The 16565-nt window shown below is 36.3% G+C and overlaps 1 protein-coding gene across 3 annotated transcripts in view; it reads left to right on the plus strand.

Annotated features, from left to right (window-relative positions):
* BZW2 (basic leucine zipper and W2 domains 2) overlaps nucleotides 1-16565 on the plus strand; it is a 62530-nt gene that overhangs the window by 18864 nt on the left and 27101 nt on the right. Inside the window, exons 1-3 of one of the 3 annotated variants that reach the window (XM_007089083.3) lie at nucleotides 1021-1102; nucleotides 3899-3963; nucleotides 12205-12381. In XM_007089083.3, coding sequence (XP_007089145.2) covers nucleotides 3906-3963; nucleotides 12205-12381 — 235 coding nt within the window. In that variant the 5' untranslated portion in view covers nucleotides 1021-1102; nucleotides 3899-3905. Of the gene's footprint in view, nucleotides 1-1020; nucleotides 1103-2910; nucleotides 3090-3898; nucleotides 3964-12204; nucleotides 12382-16565 lie in introns of those variants that run through there. The other 2 variants (XM_015540656.2, XM_042967686.1) reach the window with 2 other exon arrangements.

Raw genomic sequence — 16565 nt, forward strand, 5'->3', positions numbered from 1 at the left:
TTACATAAGGCAGATTATCACACTTCAAATATTATCCAGACCAGAAGAACAATCATCCCCTTTTAGGAACAGTAAGAAGTCCTTCTCTGGCAGATCACATTCTTTCCAAAATGAAGGGAATGAAAGAAGGAGAGCACCAGCAAGAGCACATACAACAGGGCAGTCTACTCACGGTGTGCTGGACAACTGGCAGAATTAGTGCACTGTTGGCAAGAGGCCAGTCCATCTGAGTGCTGGCCCATCATCACACTTGGGCCCTGAGTCCTGTTGGGAGTAAGGGATGGAATCTGCAAAGGACCCAGGACAGCTAGAATATTAATAGAGGGAGGTGGGTGAAATTCATCTATTATGTTAAACCTAAAACTCTTTCCATTTAGACTTAAATAGGAATGTATTCAAAAAGTTTATTTCATGAATAGGGTGCTTAGTTTTGAATTTTGGTTGATTGAATCATTTTAATACTTCACTGTCTTTTTTGTCTTGTGGAATATCCAAGAAATTTAGTCTCTTAGATGGCAGGTGAAATATTTAAATCCATTTTGTTTTACCATTTTGCATACAGTTTTCTTGAATAATACTATTTTAAACCCTGGAGCTTTTCCATTTTGGGGGACAGCATGAGCTTATTTTTATTTTGTCTGTGTGTTTGGCTTATTGTTTTATATGCATACATATATGCATGCATAGGTTGTACCCCACATAAGTTTTGTCTCTGAGGATTCTGTAAAATTGATTTTAAAATACATACACATAGACACATACACACATAAGTATGCATTTCTAGTTGTTGTCAAGTTGTAAATTGTAATGCAACCCAATAAAAATAAGCTTTTGATGTTGGCCTAATAGAGCTGTCTTTGTTACTTTTTGTTACTTTCCCAGGTTTAAACTAGCACAGTTTCTTATTCAAAGTGCCCTTGCTTCTCTTTTGCCACAGCTTCAGTGAGTGCCTTATAAAGCCTGACCCTCACTGGAGCAGATTATAATGTAGCGTGGATTGCTAAATTTAGAGAGAAGCCAGACCTCTGCTCTAAATAGTAACAGCTAAGCGATAGAGACTTGCTGAGCAGAATATCTTCATTTAGTCTTTCAATACCAGTAGGTGAGTTTCTGTTTGTGTTTGTTTTAATATTTGCTGTTGTGTTCGTCAAGATCTTTGTATACTTTTTTGTTTGCATGTTTATTATGTTATCTTCCACATATAGTATATGGAGAGTGTGAATGGTAAGCCCAGGAAACTAGACCACGAAGAAACAAACTTTTGTGTTTAGAACTGAAGAAAGTATAAATATAAATGGAGCTAAAGATGTTTAAAATAGAGTAACTCTGTCGTTGGTAGGCTGTGTTTTGTGGTGATTCCTCATTAGCAGAAAAAAGAGCAACAAAATGCAAAGGTAGAGGTAGAGAATTCTGTGAGTTTATCTTCTGGACCTTAAAATAAAACTCTTAGTGAAGGCTCACACTTCAAAAGTATTTTTTATTGATTACAAAATGGAGACATCTTTGGCAAAGAGTAACTCGTTCCTGCGTGTTCATCTGCTGGAAAAGCTTCTGGCTACCTGGGGTCTATTTTTCTTATATCTCAGTATGAGCCCTAAACTCTTTACCAGGTGTTTTTCTTTGCTGGCACAAGAAAACATTTTATGTGATATTTGTAATGTTTGGGGAGGGGGGGTAGAAACTATAAACATGTATGTGCGCGCCCATTTATCACATGTACCCCCAGTGACCTGTTTGCTAATCCAGAGTGAATCTGCTGAAAATGCCAACGAGGAACTTTCTGAATGAGTTTTGTGGTGAATGTAAACAATGCATGAGAAGCTCTGTTTCTGACTTGTATCAAATAGAGTTTATTGCATTTGTAATTATTTCAGTATGTAGCAGCTGCCCCAAACACCAAGAGCCATCACTTTCTCTGAGCTTGTTCTAGGTTGTACTTCTGTTGAGTTGTAAATGTTTGTGGATTTTATCTCCCCTAGGCGTGCTCCTTGAGGGCACGGAATCTGGCTTAGTCACCTTTATATCACAAAGCATGATATATTAAGTTCACACTATAGTATTAATAAAAATTGTCTGTACTGAAACTATAGAAGAAATTTTTGTGTTTGTTACTTTATTTTTTAATCAATTCCAATTAAATTATGATTAAAGTTTTGAGTGATAAGCAGATTGCTTTCTATATGAAGATAGGAGATTTTCTTCTTTTGTTTGTGGAAAGAAGGTTTTGGTGTATAAAGTGAATAATTTTTCCATGTTATTGAAGATTTTTTTTAAACTTTGAGACATAAATAATTCGCTTAAATACTGCAAATTTTCTTGATTGTTTAATAGTGACTTAATCAGAAAAAAATCTAAACATTTTCAAATCACAATTTAAAGAAGACCCTTGAAAGGTAATTAAATCATTTGCTTGACATTCTCTTAAATTGTTTGGTCTTCATAATTTAGGCAACCTGGATATATCTTCAGGTTATAATATTAATGCCAACAAGGTTATTCTTAATTTGTAAAAGATCTTATGGAGCAGGGGTTTTTTTTACTTTTTTTTTTTTTTAAAGATAATTGATTCTTTTTAAAATTTTCCTTGCAGAGAAAAGCAAATATTGCATATACTCTCTTTTTAACCAAAAAGTTATGCTTCACACTTTTATTTAACTGGCTTTTTTCCATTAACACTGTGCCTTGAACATCTTTCCATGTCTGCAACAGCTTATTTAACGAGTATTTACTAAATGCTCACTCTTTACTTACCATTGTGTTAGATGCTAAAGATACTGCTTTTAGTAGAACGGACAAAGTCCCTACTCACCTAGAGGTTGCACCCTCATGGGAGAAGTAGACCTCAGGCAAACAGATAACAGTGGAATGTCAGGTGCTGCTAAAGGCTGTGAAGCGAAGTAAAGCTAGGTAAAAGGAGAAAGAACAGACACCAGTAGTGGGGATGTACAGGTAAGGCCTCTCTGAAAAAGAGGCCCTTGAGTGTGTCAGTGAGGGAGCCACCTCAAGGGCTGGGGAGAGATCTTCCCAGAGGAGAGGAAACCTTCTCTGGCACATTGGAAGAAGAAAGAGGGCAGTCTGGCTGGAGCACAGTGAGTGATGGGGAGAGATGCAGGTGTGGGAAACATAATCAGAGAGGTAGCCAGAGCAAGAAGTGCAATACATTTATTTAGATTTAACTCATTCTTCTGTATAGCTTCATAACATTCCACTTAATGGCTTATGATAACTTATCTAACCAGATGACTGTTTATGAGCATTTAACTTTGCATGTTTTTATGCATTCAACAATGCTGCAGCTAAACCTTTATACACACACACACACATAAATATGCATATTTGTGCAGGTAAAATGGTAAATTTCTAGGAAAAGAAATGCTAGACTACACGTTATAACATGTAAATATTTATATTCACCAAATGCTTCCCAAAAGTATTGTGTGGAACTTATTCCCTATGCCAGAGTTTATGTCTGTGGTTTTCCCTATGTCTTTTGTCAACACTAGATATTATTAAACTTTAAAAATTTTTGCCAGTTCAACAGTTAAAACTATACCTTGCTTTGGGGTGCCTGGGTGGTTCAGTTGGTTGAACATATGACTTCAGCTCAGGTCGTGATCTCATGGTTCCCTAGTTTGAACCCCATGTCCGTACTGACAGCTCAGAGCTTGGAGCCTGCTTCAGATTCTGTGTGTCTCCCTCTCTCTCTCTCTGCCCCACCCCTGCTCACATTCTGTCTTTCTCTCAAAAATAAATAAACATTAAAAAATTTTTTTTTAATTACACCTTGCTTTTTAAAAGTATATTCAGTATAGGTGAGGTTGAACATATGCTTATTAGCCATACATTTTTGTATGAACTGCTTATTTGAAATATATAATCTTTTTTTCTTTGTTTTCAGAAATTTTATGAATAAGCATCAGAAGCCAGTGCTAACAGGCCAGCGGTTCAAAACTCGGAAAAGGGGTAGGTTGTGCTGCATATTTGTGGGACTGGGGGGCTGAGAGAGTAGGTGAAGTTCTCAGCAAGACAGGAGTTTGGGGAAGGATTCAAATTATCCTTGTTCACACCTAAGCTCACTAGTTCTACTCTCCTGGGCTCTGAATGTAAAATCTGAAGTTCTTCTGCCTCCAAGCCTCTGAAAGGTTATTTAGGTCTCTGACCTCAGACAAGTCATTTAACTTGTTTAAACTTTGTGTCTATCTACAAAATGAGGATGATTCTGTCTGTTCGGTTTCCTCACTCTCCTGTGAGGCTAGGAAGACACTAGATAAACTTTACTATTTTTGACATCACATTTATATTTGAGTTTTGCTTTCTTTGTTGTTTTTAAGGAAATGTTGAAAGCAAAGATGGTAAAACTTAGGAGAGAGGTAATCTAGGGAAGGAGATATTGAGGAGTTTTTACTCTTGAGAATTTAAGAGGTCACATTAAATGTATTGCCTAAGTATCTTGAAAACTCAGTATTTTCAAGTGTCTTTTATTGTGGAAAGGTAGTGTCGAATCTGTTTAATGACTGGGGAAATTTCTGTTTGTGTGAATGACTTATTGTTAGGTCATGTTCGTCTCCCTACCCTTTCTGCATAAAGAATGGTTTTAAATTTCAAGTGTTTAATCAGTTTGGCATTCTTATACAGAAGTCCTCTTGGACTTAAAAGAAAAAAAAAAAAATAGCTGAGCCATAACCTGATTAGGAAACTTTTTAAAAGGAAACATGGTACAAGATTATTATGTTGACTAACACTAGGATAGTAACTGAAACGTATTTAAGGAAATATCATGTAGAAAGCTAAATGATGGTGGGATATCTCTCTGAAGGCCTCACTACTGATTATGAAACATAATGGCATGTAATGGTATCATGTGCTACATTGTTGAATTGATGACCCATATGTTACGGCTTTGGCATTTCCAGTGTTGAGGTGGCCCCTGAACCTTCCGCTGTCTTGCGTAAGGATTGTGTCTGCATAAGTAGCAAGTCTAGCCTTGCAGAAGAAAAAGAAGTCTCCATGCAATCAATGGAGTGGAAGAGTTCATGAGAGTAGCTAGATAGCCGTGAGGCTGGATTTCTTTGTAGATGCTGCTTGCAGGGAATTCACATTCGTACTGAAACAATGAAACTAAGAAACTGTAAACTAAGCAAAAGGTGGTTATTTTGTACAGTCATTTTTGTCTTGTGCTTTCCCGTTTTCTATTTTTTTTCCATCCCTGGCTCATCCCTATAAACTAATATACATATGACCTCAGCCATCTCCTTCTGCTTAGTCCCATCTTTGTCATATAAATTGTGTCCCCATGATATTTCCCCATTGAAATCTGGACCCTGATATTAACACAAGGTGTTACAGTCAATGTGCCTTCCTTATCTCATTGTTTAAAGCAGTCAATGGGGGGAAAATGATGTGGATGATTTCAGAAGGATTTCATCAGTAAGGAACGATATAGTTCAGAAAGCTAATTATAGTTAAGGTATTGTTGGGCCTGGTAATGTGATAATACCTAATATATGTCCAACTGTGAGGTGCAGAAAGGTTTGCCATCGCCTGCCCACTGGGGAACATGTTAATCTCAGACCTGGATCTCCAGCTTTATTCGTGGGACGCTGATTCACGGTAACTGAGCTTAAAAGCCAAGAGAGGGCCCAAGGGTGTATTGCACAACAGCAGGCGTGATTCAACAAGTCAACTGGCCCTTAGAGTCAGTCTTCAGTTTTAAGCCAGAAAGGTTTTCTCTAAATCTGAGCTGGTTTATCTCTGATTCATTTAGTGGGCAAGATTGTGCCTGTGTCTTACCGCTGCTGGAATACTCAGAGCTACCCAGAAATATATATTATTTGCCATTGATGTGGATTCATATGACTCAGATCTATTGGGGATTTAAGCACTTGAGCTATTTTGTGCCAAACTGCTGGTTGGAAATCCAAAAAAAAAAAAAAAAAAATGGAGTCAACCTCAATTTCTGCTCTTCATAATAGTGAATTGCATCCTGATGATTTATCGTGCTTTGGCTTTTCTTTTGCTCTTATGATAGGGCTGACTTCAGATAAATGGCTGGCAGTTTTGTAGAGGTAAGGAAAAAAATCTAGTGAGGATATCTCAAGGTCATTTTGCTAGGCTGTCTTCTGAAGGTCTGTCTTCAATTTGAAATTGTTTTCTAACAAAGCTAATAATGCTCTTCCATGCCAAGTCAGGGAAACAAAACTATTTTTATTGCCTAAGATCAAAATTAAACATTATGACGCGACACATCATTTAGAAATCCATTCAGACTCTTTTCCTTTATAAAATATGCACATCTTGTTTATGATACTTTCTTCAAAGAGATTATGTTTTCTAGTATGGCTTGTGGGAATTTGAAATGATGGAATTTCTCCCCTGAGCCATTGTTATGCTTAGCTAAATGAAATAGTTAATGACTGAACTCTCCTCTTTATAAATTTTGTAGAGAAATTGGATTAAAATTACTGAAAATAGGAGAGAGAAAAAAGTAACCAACTACAGGCAACCAGAGTGACCACATACTCCATTTCATCTGTGTTGACAGTTTTAAACACTCTTAGATTTTCAGTAAGTGTTAGCAATTAAGCTGGTAAATGTTCAAATGTTGAACTCTGTGTGTGTGTGTGTGTGTGTGTGTGTGTGTATGCACATAGGTAGAAAACCCATCATAGTTCTTACTCATTTATTATAACTAAGTGACATTCAAAAAGGGATGTAAGTTATGCTATTTATCACTTAATTAACAGGTAGGAAAAGTGTTATATTAACCAGTTACCATGGTTTCCAGTGAAAGCATTTTGTTTAGATAACTTATGGACATATTTGAGCATCAGAAATAGACCTGTTTCTCAGTGTCAGTACAAGGGCCAGCATGACTAACTCTGTAGTGTCACACTTCTGATTCACCAACACAGTATAAATTTGAGACCCTAATTATATACTTCCCGCTTCTAGGGAGGTTTGACCTGTCAAATGGAAACTCAAGGAGTAATAGCATATTTTCATTAGGATTTTGTTAGTTTTTTTGCTAGACTGTCCTCATGTGAAGTACAAATTACACATAATGTTGTTTCAGATAAAAAAGAACCTTTGGGTAAAATGTCATGTTTCTCCAAACGTTTGACAGGGTTGTGGCCATTTTCTTGTTGGGGAATTTTGTATTCCACTGGGTGGGCATTTTATCTCAGCAGATGGGAGTTGCTTTTCAGCCTACAAAAGAATGATTAATCCTTTCATGCCATCACGATTTCTTTAGATTCCCGAGCTACAAGGGATCATCTTGACCTACTGCGTTATTGCTCACTGTTGAAGTATCTTCGGCCGTGACCTGCTGTCTCCCTCCTTTTACTTTCCTCTTCCTTGGCAAATCTCTTAGGAAAATAAAACCGAAATGAAGGGCTTTGTGCAGACACAAGTTTTTAAGTTGTCTCTTAGATTCAAAACAAAGCCCTCTGCATGAATTCTTAGCATAGTCTAGATTTTTACCTGTGTACCAGCTTTCATTTTCCACTGCTTCAAATTAATAATTTTCAAATCATCAAAGTCTGTTCTACCACCTGAGTCAACTCCAAATGTGTCGTAGTGCCATTGCAGGAATGGCGTCAGTTGATTTTGAAAGCTGGTTACAAGACAGTAAACAACTTGTAGAGTCTTTTCTTCTCATGTTCTCATATTACAAGGAAAGAAAACTTTCTCTCCCAAGTGGAAAGGAGAATTACCTTTTGGTAAATCTGGACCCTGAGTGGGGAGTGAAGTTTCCCTTGCTTGCCAGTGAGTTCCTCGTGTGCAGTCACGATTACCCCCTCTAACAGCCTCTCATAATCTATTCCTCTGGAGTTCCCATTCTCTTCCTCCCCCTCTACAAAACAAGACCTTAATTTTTGTGTATATATATATATATATATATATATATATATATATATATATATATATAATTTTTTTTTTTTTTTGCATTCAACATTTGCATGTTCTGGGCTGCTTAATGTTTTGCTTATGTCATCAAAAGGACTTTTATCTCTTGTTCATGAAAAATAGTGTTCAATTTATGTCTGTCTTTATGGCATCTTATGCTGTGTGACTCTGACTGGTACTGGGAATGCCATTCTTCTCTGGTTCTTGTGCTGTGGTGTTAACCCCTTACAACTCATCCCTTCTACTAGATCAGGAAAACAGTGAGTCTGTACAAACCAGGCAGGTGCTGTCTGGTTTTCAAGTAGTTTTTAATTGTATCACAGTCACGCGTTTTAAATAGTCAAAAGAATTCTGCAAGACACATGATAGAGACAGCAAATCTGATCCCCCAGAGAAATGCCTTCTGCTTTTTACGTGCTTCTTTTAATTTTTACATTCATGTAACCAAATACCATCCTTACATGGTTATTTCCTGACTTTCCTGTTTGTACTCTGGAAGATGAAGATTTAGCTCTCTTTCATGTGCAGACCTCTTCTCAATTCTTTCTCTGTGACGCAGTTTTAGCTTGGCCACTATTTAGGGTTTATATTATTGGGACTTTATACCTGCTATTCATAGCTCAACTGTTATGCGGTTGGTTTGATCTCTCTGAACATCATTTTGTCTCTGGAGTTAATGTTTCATAATTTATCTTCCCTTTTTTGATGAGTTTTCTGTGCCTTAACACTAGTCGATACTAACCTTTCCCTTTGTTATGTAAATCTTCCAATACAAAAACTTTAGGAATTCTTATCCTCCATCACGTTAGACTCTTAGTGAAAAGCTCCCCAGGTCAGTTTGCTCCCTGGGCCTGCAGTACAGCTGTCAACATGAAATGTTTGAAATGTCTTTTCACCGGTGTCCTGGAGAATCCTATTTCCTGGCTCATGTTCTTTTTTCCTCCTTTTTCCTGGGATCTCCTGACTTAAAATCACGAGTTATTCTCTCATTTTTGGCCGAGTGTCTGCTTCAGTAGCTCTTTTAAAAAAGATTCTATGAGAAACATCATTTTTGAGGCCTCAGGTGTCTCAAAATACATTTATCCAGCTTTTGTGCTGAGTTAACAGTTTGGCTGAACACTGAGTTGTGGTTTCAAAATCGTTGTCCCTCAGAATTTTGAAGAAATTTCATCTGGTTTCTGATATTTCTGTGGAGCAATTTAATGACATTCTGGTTTTTTGGTAGTTTGTATGTGATTTGGGTTTTTACCCCTGAAACTTCCAATAGCCGCCTTATTCCCAGTGTTGAGATTTCTCGATAATGTGTGAGCCTTGTTGTGGGCCCACTTTGAATCCTTGTGCTGGTGTCTAGACAGTTCTTTTTTGGGAAACTCATGTCCTTCAACTCTGTAAAACTTTCTTGAAATTTTTAAATCATTTCTTTCCTTTTTGAAAAAAGAATTCTGAGGGCATCCAGCTGCTCACTTGGTGGAGCGGGTAACTCTTGATCTTGGGGTTGTGAGTTTGAGCCCCGCCTTGGGTGTAGAGATTGCTTTAAAAAAATTCTCATTATGCTCATTATTTAAACATTTGACTTGTCTGCTCTTTTTCTTATTTTTTTGCACTTATTTTCTAGGTCTTTTTTTCTTGACTTTTTAAATCTCGTTTCTAAGAGATATTCTCAGCTTTGTCTTTCAGCTCTTACTATTGAGTTTTTAACTTATTTTATCATACATCCCATTTCCAAGAACTCTTTTATTCATGAAATGTTTCTTTTCTTTATATAATATATTCTTCTTCCTCTCCTTTCCCTCTTCCCTTCTTAGAGTTGCAGTATCCACTTATCTCCCTAAAGGTATTTATGGTAAGATTTTTGTGAAGTATCTGTTTCATCTTTTGCCCCTCCCTTTCCACACCCAACTCATTCTCCCTAAAGGGAAGGTAAAGGTGAAGAAGTCCTTTGAATTGAATCTTACTTTTACCTTTAATTTAGCTTTTTTTTTTTTCTGCCTCTTCTGACCTCCTCCAATTTATCATCTTCACTTCTTTTCAACAGTGTATGATCCTTGCTTTGTTTAAGATCAGGTTTGTTTAAGGGGTGCTTGACTGGCTCAAGCAACTCTTGATAACTCTGGATCTGCAGGTCATGAGTTCGAGTACCGCAGTGGGTGTAGAGATTACTAAAAAATAAAAATTAAAAAAAAAAAAAAAAAAGATCTGACTCCAAATGACCTTCCACAAGAAGTCTCTCTAGAGTCTGCTGAGGATAGAAAGCTACATGTATTTTTATTCCCAAATCCTCTGAAGCCCTTTCAGGGCTTCTACAAATTCAAAAATATTGTCATTATAATGCTAGGATATTATTTGTCTCTTTTACATGTTTACTCTGGTTTATGGTGGTTTCCCAGAGGCTACATGATGTGTGATATTACAGTGGATATGGGACTCCATCTGTCTGCTATTAAGCCAGGTGTTAAAGAGATTCAAGAAAGCCTGGTTCATACTAATTTTTTTTTATTTGATAAATATTTTTTAATTTTCTGGTTTAATTTCTATAAAGTAAGTATCCATAGATACAACCTCCTTACACAAAAATGCTCTTTGGCATCCTCAGTACTTTTTTTTTTAGTAATTTTATTTTGTAGCTTTTTTTTAATGTTTATTTTTAAGACAGAGACAAACAGAGTGTGATACAGGGAAGGGGCAGAGAGAGAAGGAGACAAAGAATTTGAAGCAGGCTCCAGGCTCTGAGCTGTCAGCAGAGTCCAACATGGGGCTCAAACCTATGAACAGAGATCATGACCTGAGCCTAAGTCGAATGCTTAACCGACTGAGCCACCCAGGCGCCCCTGAATCCTCAGTACTTTTTGTAAAGGGTGGCAAAGGGTCATGAGACCAAAAAGACTGAGAGTGTCTGCTCTGAAGCTATAAATATACATATCTAGTTCATGATATATATTAAATACTTTAAGTGTGCCCTGGAATAACTTACCTTGTAAAAAGAGACATCCCTCCAAGAAATAACAAGTGTTAATGTAGATGTGGAGAAAAGGAAATCCTCATGAAATGTTGGTGGGAATATAAAGTGGCACAGTCACTATGGAAAACGGGTTGGGAGTTCCTCAAAAAATTTAGAACTGAAGAATACCGAACTAAGAAAATTTTATCTGAAGAAAATGAAAAGAGTAATTCAAAAAGATATATGCGCCCCCATGTTCATTGCAGTATTATTTACAATAGTCAAGATCTGGAAGCACCCTAAGTGTTTATTGATGGATGAATGGATTAAACAATGTGGTATATACATATGTAATAGAATATTATTGAGCCATAAAGAGAGGGAAATCTTGCCATTGGAAACAACTTGGATAGACCTGACGGCATTATGATAAATGAAACAAGTCAGAAAAAGACAAATACCATATGATCTTACTTAGGTGTGGAGTCTTTCAAAACAAAACAAAAAACCCCAAACTCATAGAAAACAGATTGGTGGTTGCCGGAGGCAGAGAGGGAGGGGTGGGCACAATGAGTGAAGGTAGTCAAAAGGAACAAACTTCCAGTTATAAAATAAATAAGTCCCAGGGATGTAATGTACAGTAGTTAATGATACAGTACGGTTTAAGAGAAAGTTGTTAGGAGAGTAGATCTTACAAGTTCTCATCGTAAGAAAAAAAAATCTAGCAATGCATGGTGGTGGATATTAACTAGACTTATTGTGGTAATCATTTTGCAAAATATATAAAATTGAATCATTATGTTGTATATCTGAAAGTAGTATGTCAATTATAGAATTGATATATTGATGATTGAAACTAATGTTATATGTTAATAATAAAAATAATTTTTAAAAGATATGTCCCTCTTTATTTCCTCCCTCCTAACCTTTGTTTATTTATATATTCTCCTTTATTCTTAGGCAGTTGTCCCTGGATCATTTTCTTTATCTCAGATGAAACAAAATTTTAAGTTTTGATTGTTCTACTTTATTTTTTTTCGGATGGTTAGGATTAGTAGATTACATTGGCCTATTCTCTGAATGACATAAATGATCAGTTATTAATTCTATTATGTATTAGATAGAATTAATGTATTTTTTGGCACCTCTAAATAGAAAGTAAATTACTTGATTTAATAAATGTTTAAACAAGGGCTTTAGAACATCGAAATCTAGTAGAAGAACTTAGTTGTCTTCAAACTTTTAAATAATTACACTGTCAAATAAAGAACAATGAACCAGAGAAATGCATAGTTGCTCTTGGGATAGAATGTGTTTAAAAAAAAAAAAAAAAGAATAATTTGTAACATTTATTTTAGATGAAAAAGAGAAATTCGAACCCACGGTCTTCAGGGATACACTTGTCCAGGGGCTTAATGAAGCTGGTGATGACCTTGAAGCTGTAGCCAAGTTTCTGGATTCCACAGGCTCAAGATTAGATTATCGTCGCTATGCAGACACACTCTTTGATATCCTGGTGGCTGGCAGTATGCTTGGTAAGCCATGCATTATAGCTTCTTCTTTAGTACTTTAAATTCCATTGAAATAGTTTCTTACAAGATAAAATCTTTATAAATTTACATTTATGAGAGTTGGTAAAAAAAATGCAAATGGGAGTCTCTATGATTTTTACCTTGTTTACCATTTGGGATGGTAATGTGGCTGTAGAAACAGTTATTTGTTAAGAGAGGCACAGAAATGATGGTTTTTGTTAATGTTACAACACGGCTACTTGCTTTATAGCTAAAGGACAGCTTCCCCATGTGTCCCTAATTCAAAATGTTTCTGGAACAAAGCCTGCTTTTGTATGTCACTAGTTTCTTCCAGTATATTTAATTAACCCCCAAATGCCCTAGCACCCTTTCCCTTAAAGCCCACCCTTTTTCCATGCAGTGAAACGTAACCCTCCGCTTTTCCTTAAATTCTGTTTAATCCAAAAAATGTCAGAAATATAGTTTAAATCTGGTTTTTTAAAATATGTAATTGTGAGTATATAGCTAAAAGGATTAAAGGTAGAAGTTTGAAAATTATTAAAGTTAGTTTCTTTTTCTTTTTTTTTTCTTTTTTTTTTAATATGAAATTTATTGTCAAATTGGTTTCCATACAACACCCAGTGCTCATCCCAAAAGGTGCCCTCCTCAGTACCCATCACCCACCCTCCCCGCCCTCCCACCCCCCATCAACCCTCAGTTTGTTCTCAGTTTGTAAGAGTCTCTTATGCTTTGGCTCTCTCCCACTCTAACCTCTTTTTTTTTTTTTTTTCCTTCCCCTCCACCATGGACTTCTGCTAAGTTTCTCAGGATCCACATAAGAGTGAAAACATATGGTATCTGTCTTTCTCTGTATGACTTATTTCACTTAGCATAACACTCTCCAGTTCCATCCACATTGCTACAAAAGTTAAAGTTAGTTTAAAAGCAAAATAAAAATAATAGAGCAGAGGCATCAAGGTAGAAGGCTTTTCTAAGTGACATGGTATGTTGATCTAAATGTTGATTAGGTATCATAATGACCCATTGTTCCTCTCATGTTTATTCTTAGAACTTAGTTTGTGTAATCAGTTTGTGTGGTAACCATAAATCACTAGAAGTGGTCCAATCCTCTAGGCCAGTGATTTGCAACTACTGAGGGGACATTTGCAAATGTGTGAACGTGTTTGGGTTGCTATAAAGACTTGGTAGTGGAGGCATGCATGCCACCTACTTTGCAGGGGGAATCAGTACAATGAAAATTCGCCCTACCCAGTGTGCTATCAGTGCCTTTCATTGAGAAACACTGTGTAAGCCAGCCTACTTTAGGACAAAGTGTGTACTTTCATCCATTTTGAGGTATAGCCACATTTTAATTCCTCCTTCTGAGAAATCTTTCCATTTTGGTACGCGGGCTCTAATTACTACCAGGCTCCCTTTTGATCTGTATTGCTGCTTTAGTTTTTTGTTGTTACTATTTGTAAAGATCTCACATCATCACTGTGGATCATTCAAATCCAAGCATAAGAACTATATGTATTGTGTTCAAATCCCATTACCTAGAGAAAACTGTTATTAATATTTTGGTTAATTCCATTCTAGAAATCTATTTACCTACATATGCTAATTTTTGAGAATGGGATGATATTATACAAATAAGGTACTCTGTATGACTGTTTTGTATTTATTCAGCAATCTGTTGTTGCCTTTCATACCTATGAGTGTTACCTTGAATGATTTCGAAAAGAACCAAAATCATACTGATTTTGAATCATATTTAATTTGTTCCTAGTTTCATTGTAAGCACAATATATAATCAGTATCTGTATACACATAGCTTTGTACCTTTATCTAATTATGTCTTTATATATTTAGCAAGGGATAAATGAATTGAAGAATAGAGATATCTATGTCTATCTTTGTCTACCTGTCTATCAGAGAGACACCAGCCCTCAAAAAGAAGATTCTAATTAACATTGTATCGAAAATGGTGTTCTGTTTATCTACACCTTTAGCAACATTAGGTACTCTTATGCTTTTCAGTTTTTTAGGTGTTTGCCAATTAGGTAAGTGATATTTACCTTCAAAATTTCTAAATTAATAGTGAAGTTGAATATTTTCTGATGCAATGATTGGCTTTTGTATTTCATGAATTACGATATACTTTCATTGGTGCACTGCTAAATTCTATGCAAGTCTTCAATGAGTTTTGGTACTTGCCAAAGTCACATGTGACTGTATAAGTCAATCCTATAGACCTTTTTCAGTTCTTCGTGCCCTCCTGGCAGTACTGCTGACCCTCCTATCATTCTTGAAATGTTTACTTTCTTCCCCTACATGAGACCATGTGTTTCTCTGAATGCCTCTTACCTGACTCTTGGGTTTCCATATTACTGCCCCCATATATCTGTTAAATTATCTGTATACTTTGCTTTGATGATCTCAAAGCATCATTGACCATCTATATAAGGATGATCAGCAAATTTATATCTGTAGCTCAGATTTCATTCCTTCACTCTACCTCCATACATCTAAGAAGGTAAGGCCAAAGGTATGGTAAGACTTAGGAGCACAGCCAGTACAACCCCCAGGTACCTACCGAGGCCAGACCTTTGATACAATGAATAAACCCAGCCAGGCACATTCTTTTTATATAAATACTTTGTTTACTTATTGAGTATGGGAATTTTCTTAACACCCACCCCAAAATTTACCTTCTTCCATTGTTCTTAAAACAATAGTCATCTTGGTTTTTCAGTTGTGTTTTTTGAAGAGTAGATACAAGAAATATTTTTCTTTTCTTTTAACTTACATTTTGAGGAAAATAGCAGGCTCACCAAAATTTTAGAAAGGGTAATTAATTCTTTGTCCCAATATCAGAGGGAAAAAATTTTAATGCAAGCTGTAGCAATATTATTCATGTATAACATGTTTTGTATAAGAATACAATTTTTAAAACTTACCTCTAAAAGAAAAGACTATAGATTTAATTTCAATTATATAACTAACTTCTGTCAGATAGGAGTCATTAGCCTAGAGTTTTTAGAAGATTATCATCTTAATAAAATTTTGTTCCAGGTGGTTGTTTTCATTACAGAGGGCTAATTAAATCTTATGCATAAATTAATTGCCTGAAAATAGATTCCTGAAGGAGCTCACTTTTCTAAAAAGTAATTAGCTTATGAAATGGTATGCTGGAATCTGAAAAAGTTTGGCTAGGTGTAGCACTTTTCATCCAAAGATCTGAAATCACGAGTTAAATAAAGGCAGTTACATAAATGCATAAAGGAAGTAGCTGGTACAAGTGTATATTCTCCAAATATGTGTTGAGTATATGGAAGACATTAGTCTAACTTGGCTTATTCAAACCTTCTAGAATCCTACCCTAATTATAATGAAGTACAATCAGAAAACAAAAATACCTAGTATGGATTCTGTTCTTCTCATCAGCCAGTGTTTCTAATGGCCATGATTGAAACTTACAGGAGGAGCCTTTGAATGTAGAAAGTTGAGTCATAAGAAAAAAATGCATTCTTTTATGCTAGTACATTTATTCCATGATATTGTATAGGCCAAGGGGGAAAAAGACGATAGAGAATAAAATACACTTTCCTAGCCAACACAGCTGCCTGATGACCAAATGCAAATAGCGAGCAGTCGAAGTGTATACTGTTCAACCCTGCATGGATAATTGGGCTAGTGGAGGAGGGAACGGTTTTAATACCTACTCAAGTAGAAACCAACAAGGTCTAAGGGAGCCTGAGTAGCTCAGTCAGGTAAGCATCCGACTCCGGCTCAGGTCATGATCTTGCGGTTCATGGGTTCGAGCCCCATGTTGGGCTCTGTGCTGACAGCTCAGAGCCTGGAGCCCACTTTGGATTCTGTGTCTCCATCTCTCCCGCACTTGCTCTCTCTCTCTCTCTCTCTCTCTCAAAAATAAACAAACATTAAAAAAAAAGTTAAGAAACTAACAAGATCTACAAGAGCCAGGTTCTGGCCGGTCTCAGTGTTGGTGAAGTGGAGTCTGGCAAAATATTATCAAACCTAAAAAGTGAACTATGTCCTGATGTCAGAAACACCAGGAACTACATTGAGAATAAATGAGTCCAGACTTAGAATGTTAGGAGCCTGGTGAAGTCAAGGATCTAGAACAATAATCTCACACACTATGGTAGTAGTGTGAAATGGAACAACTAGCTTGCATTAGATTA

Source organism: Panthera tigris, chromosome A2 (assembly GCF_018350195.1).
Source record: "Panthera tigris isolate Pti1 chromosome A2, P.tigris_Pti1_mat1.1, whole genome shotgun sequence".
In the NCBI taxonomy this organism is placed as follows: Eukaryota; Metazoa; Chordata; class Mammalia; order Carnivora; family Felidae; genus Panthera; species Panthera tigris.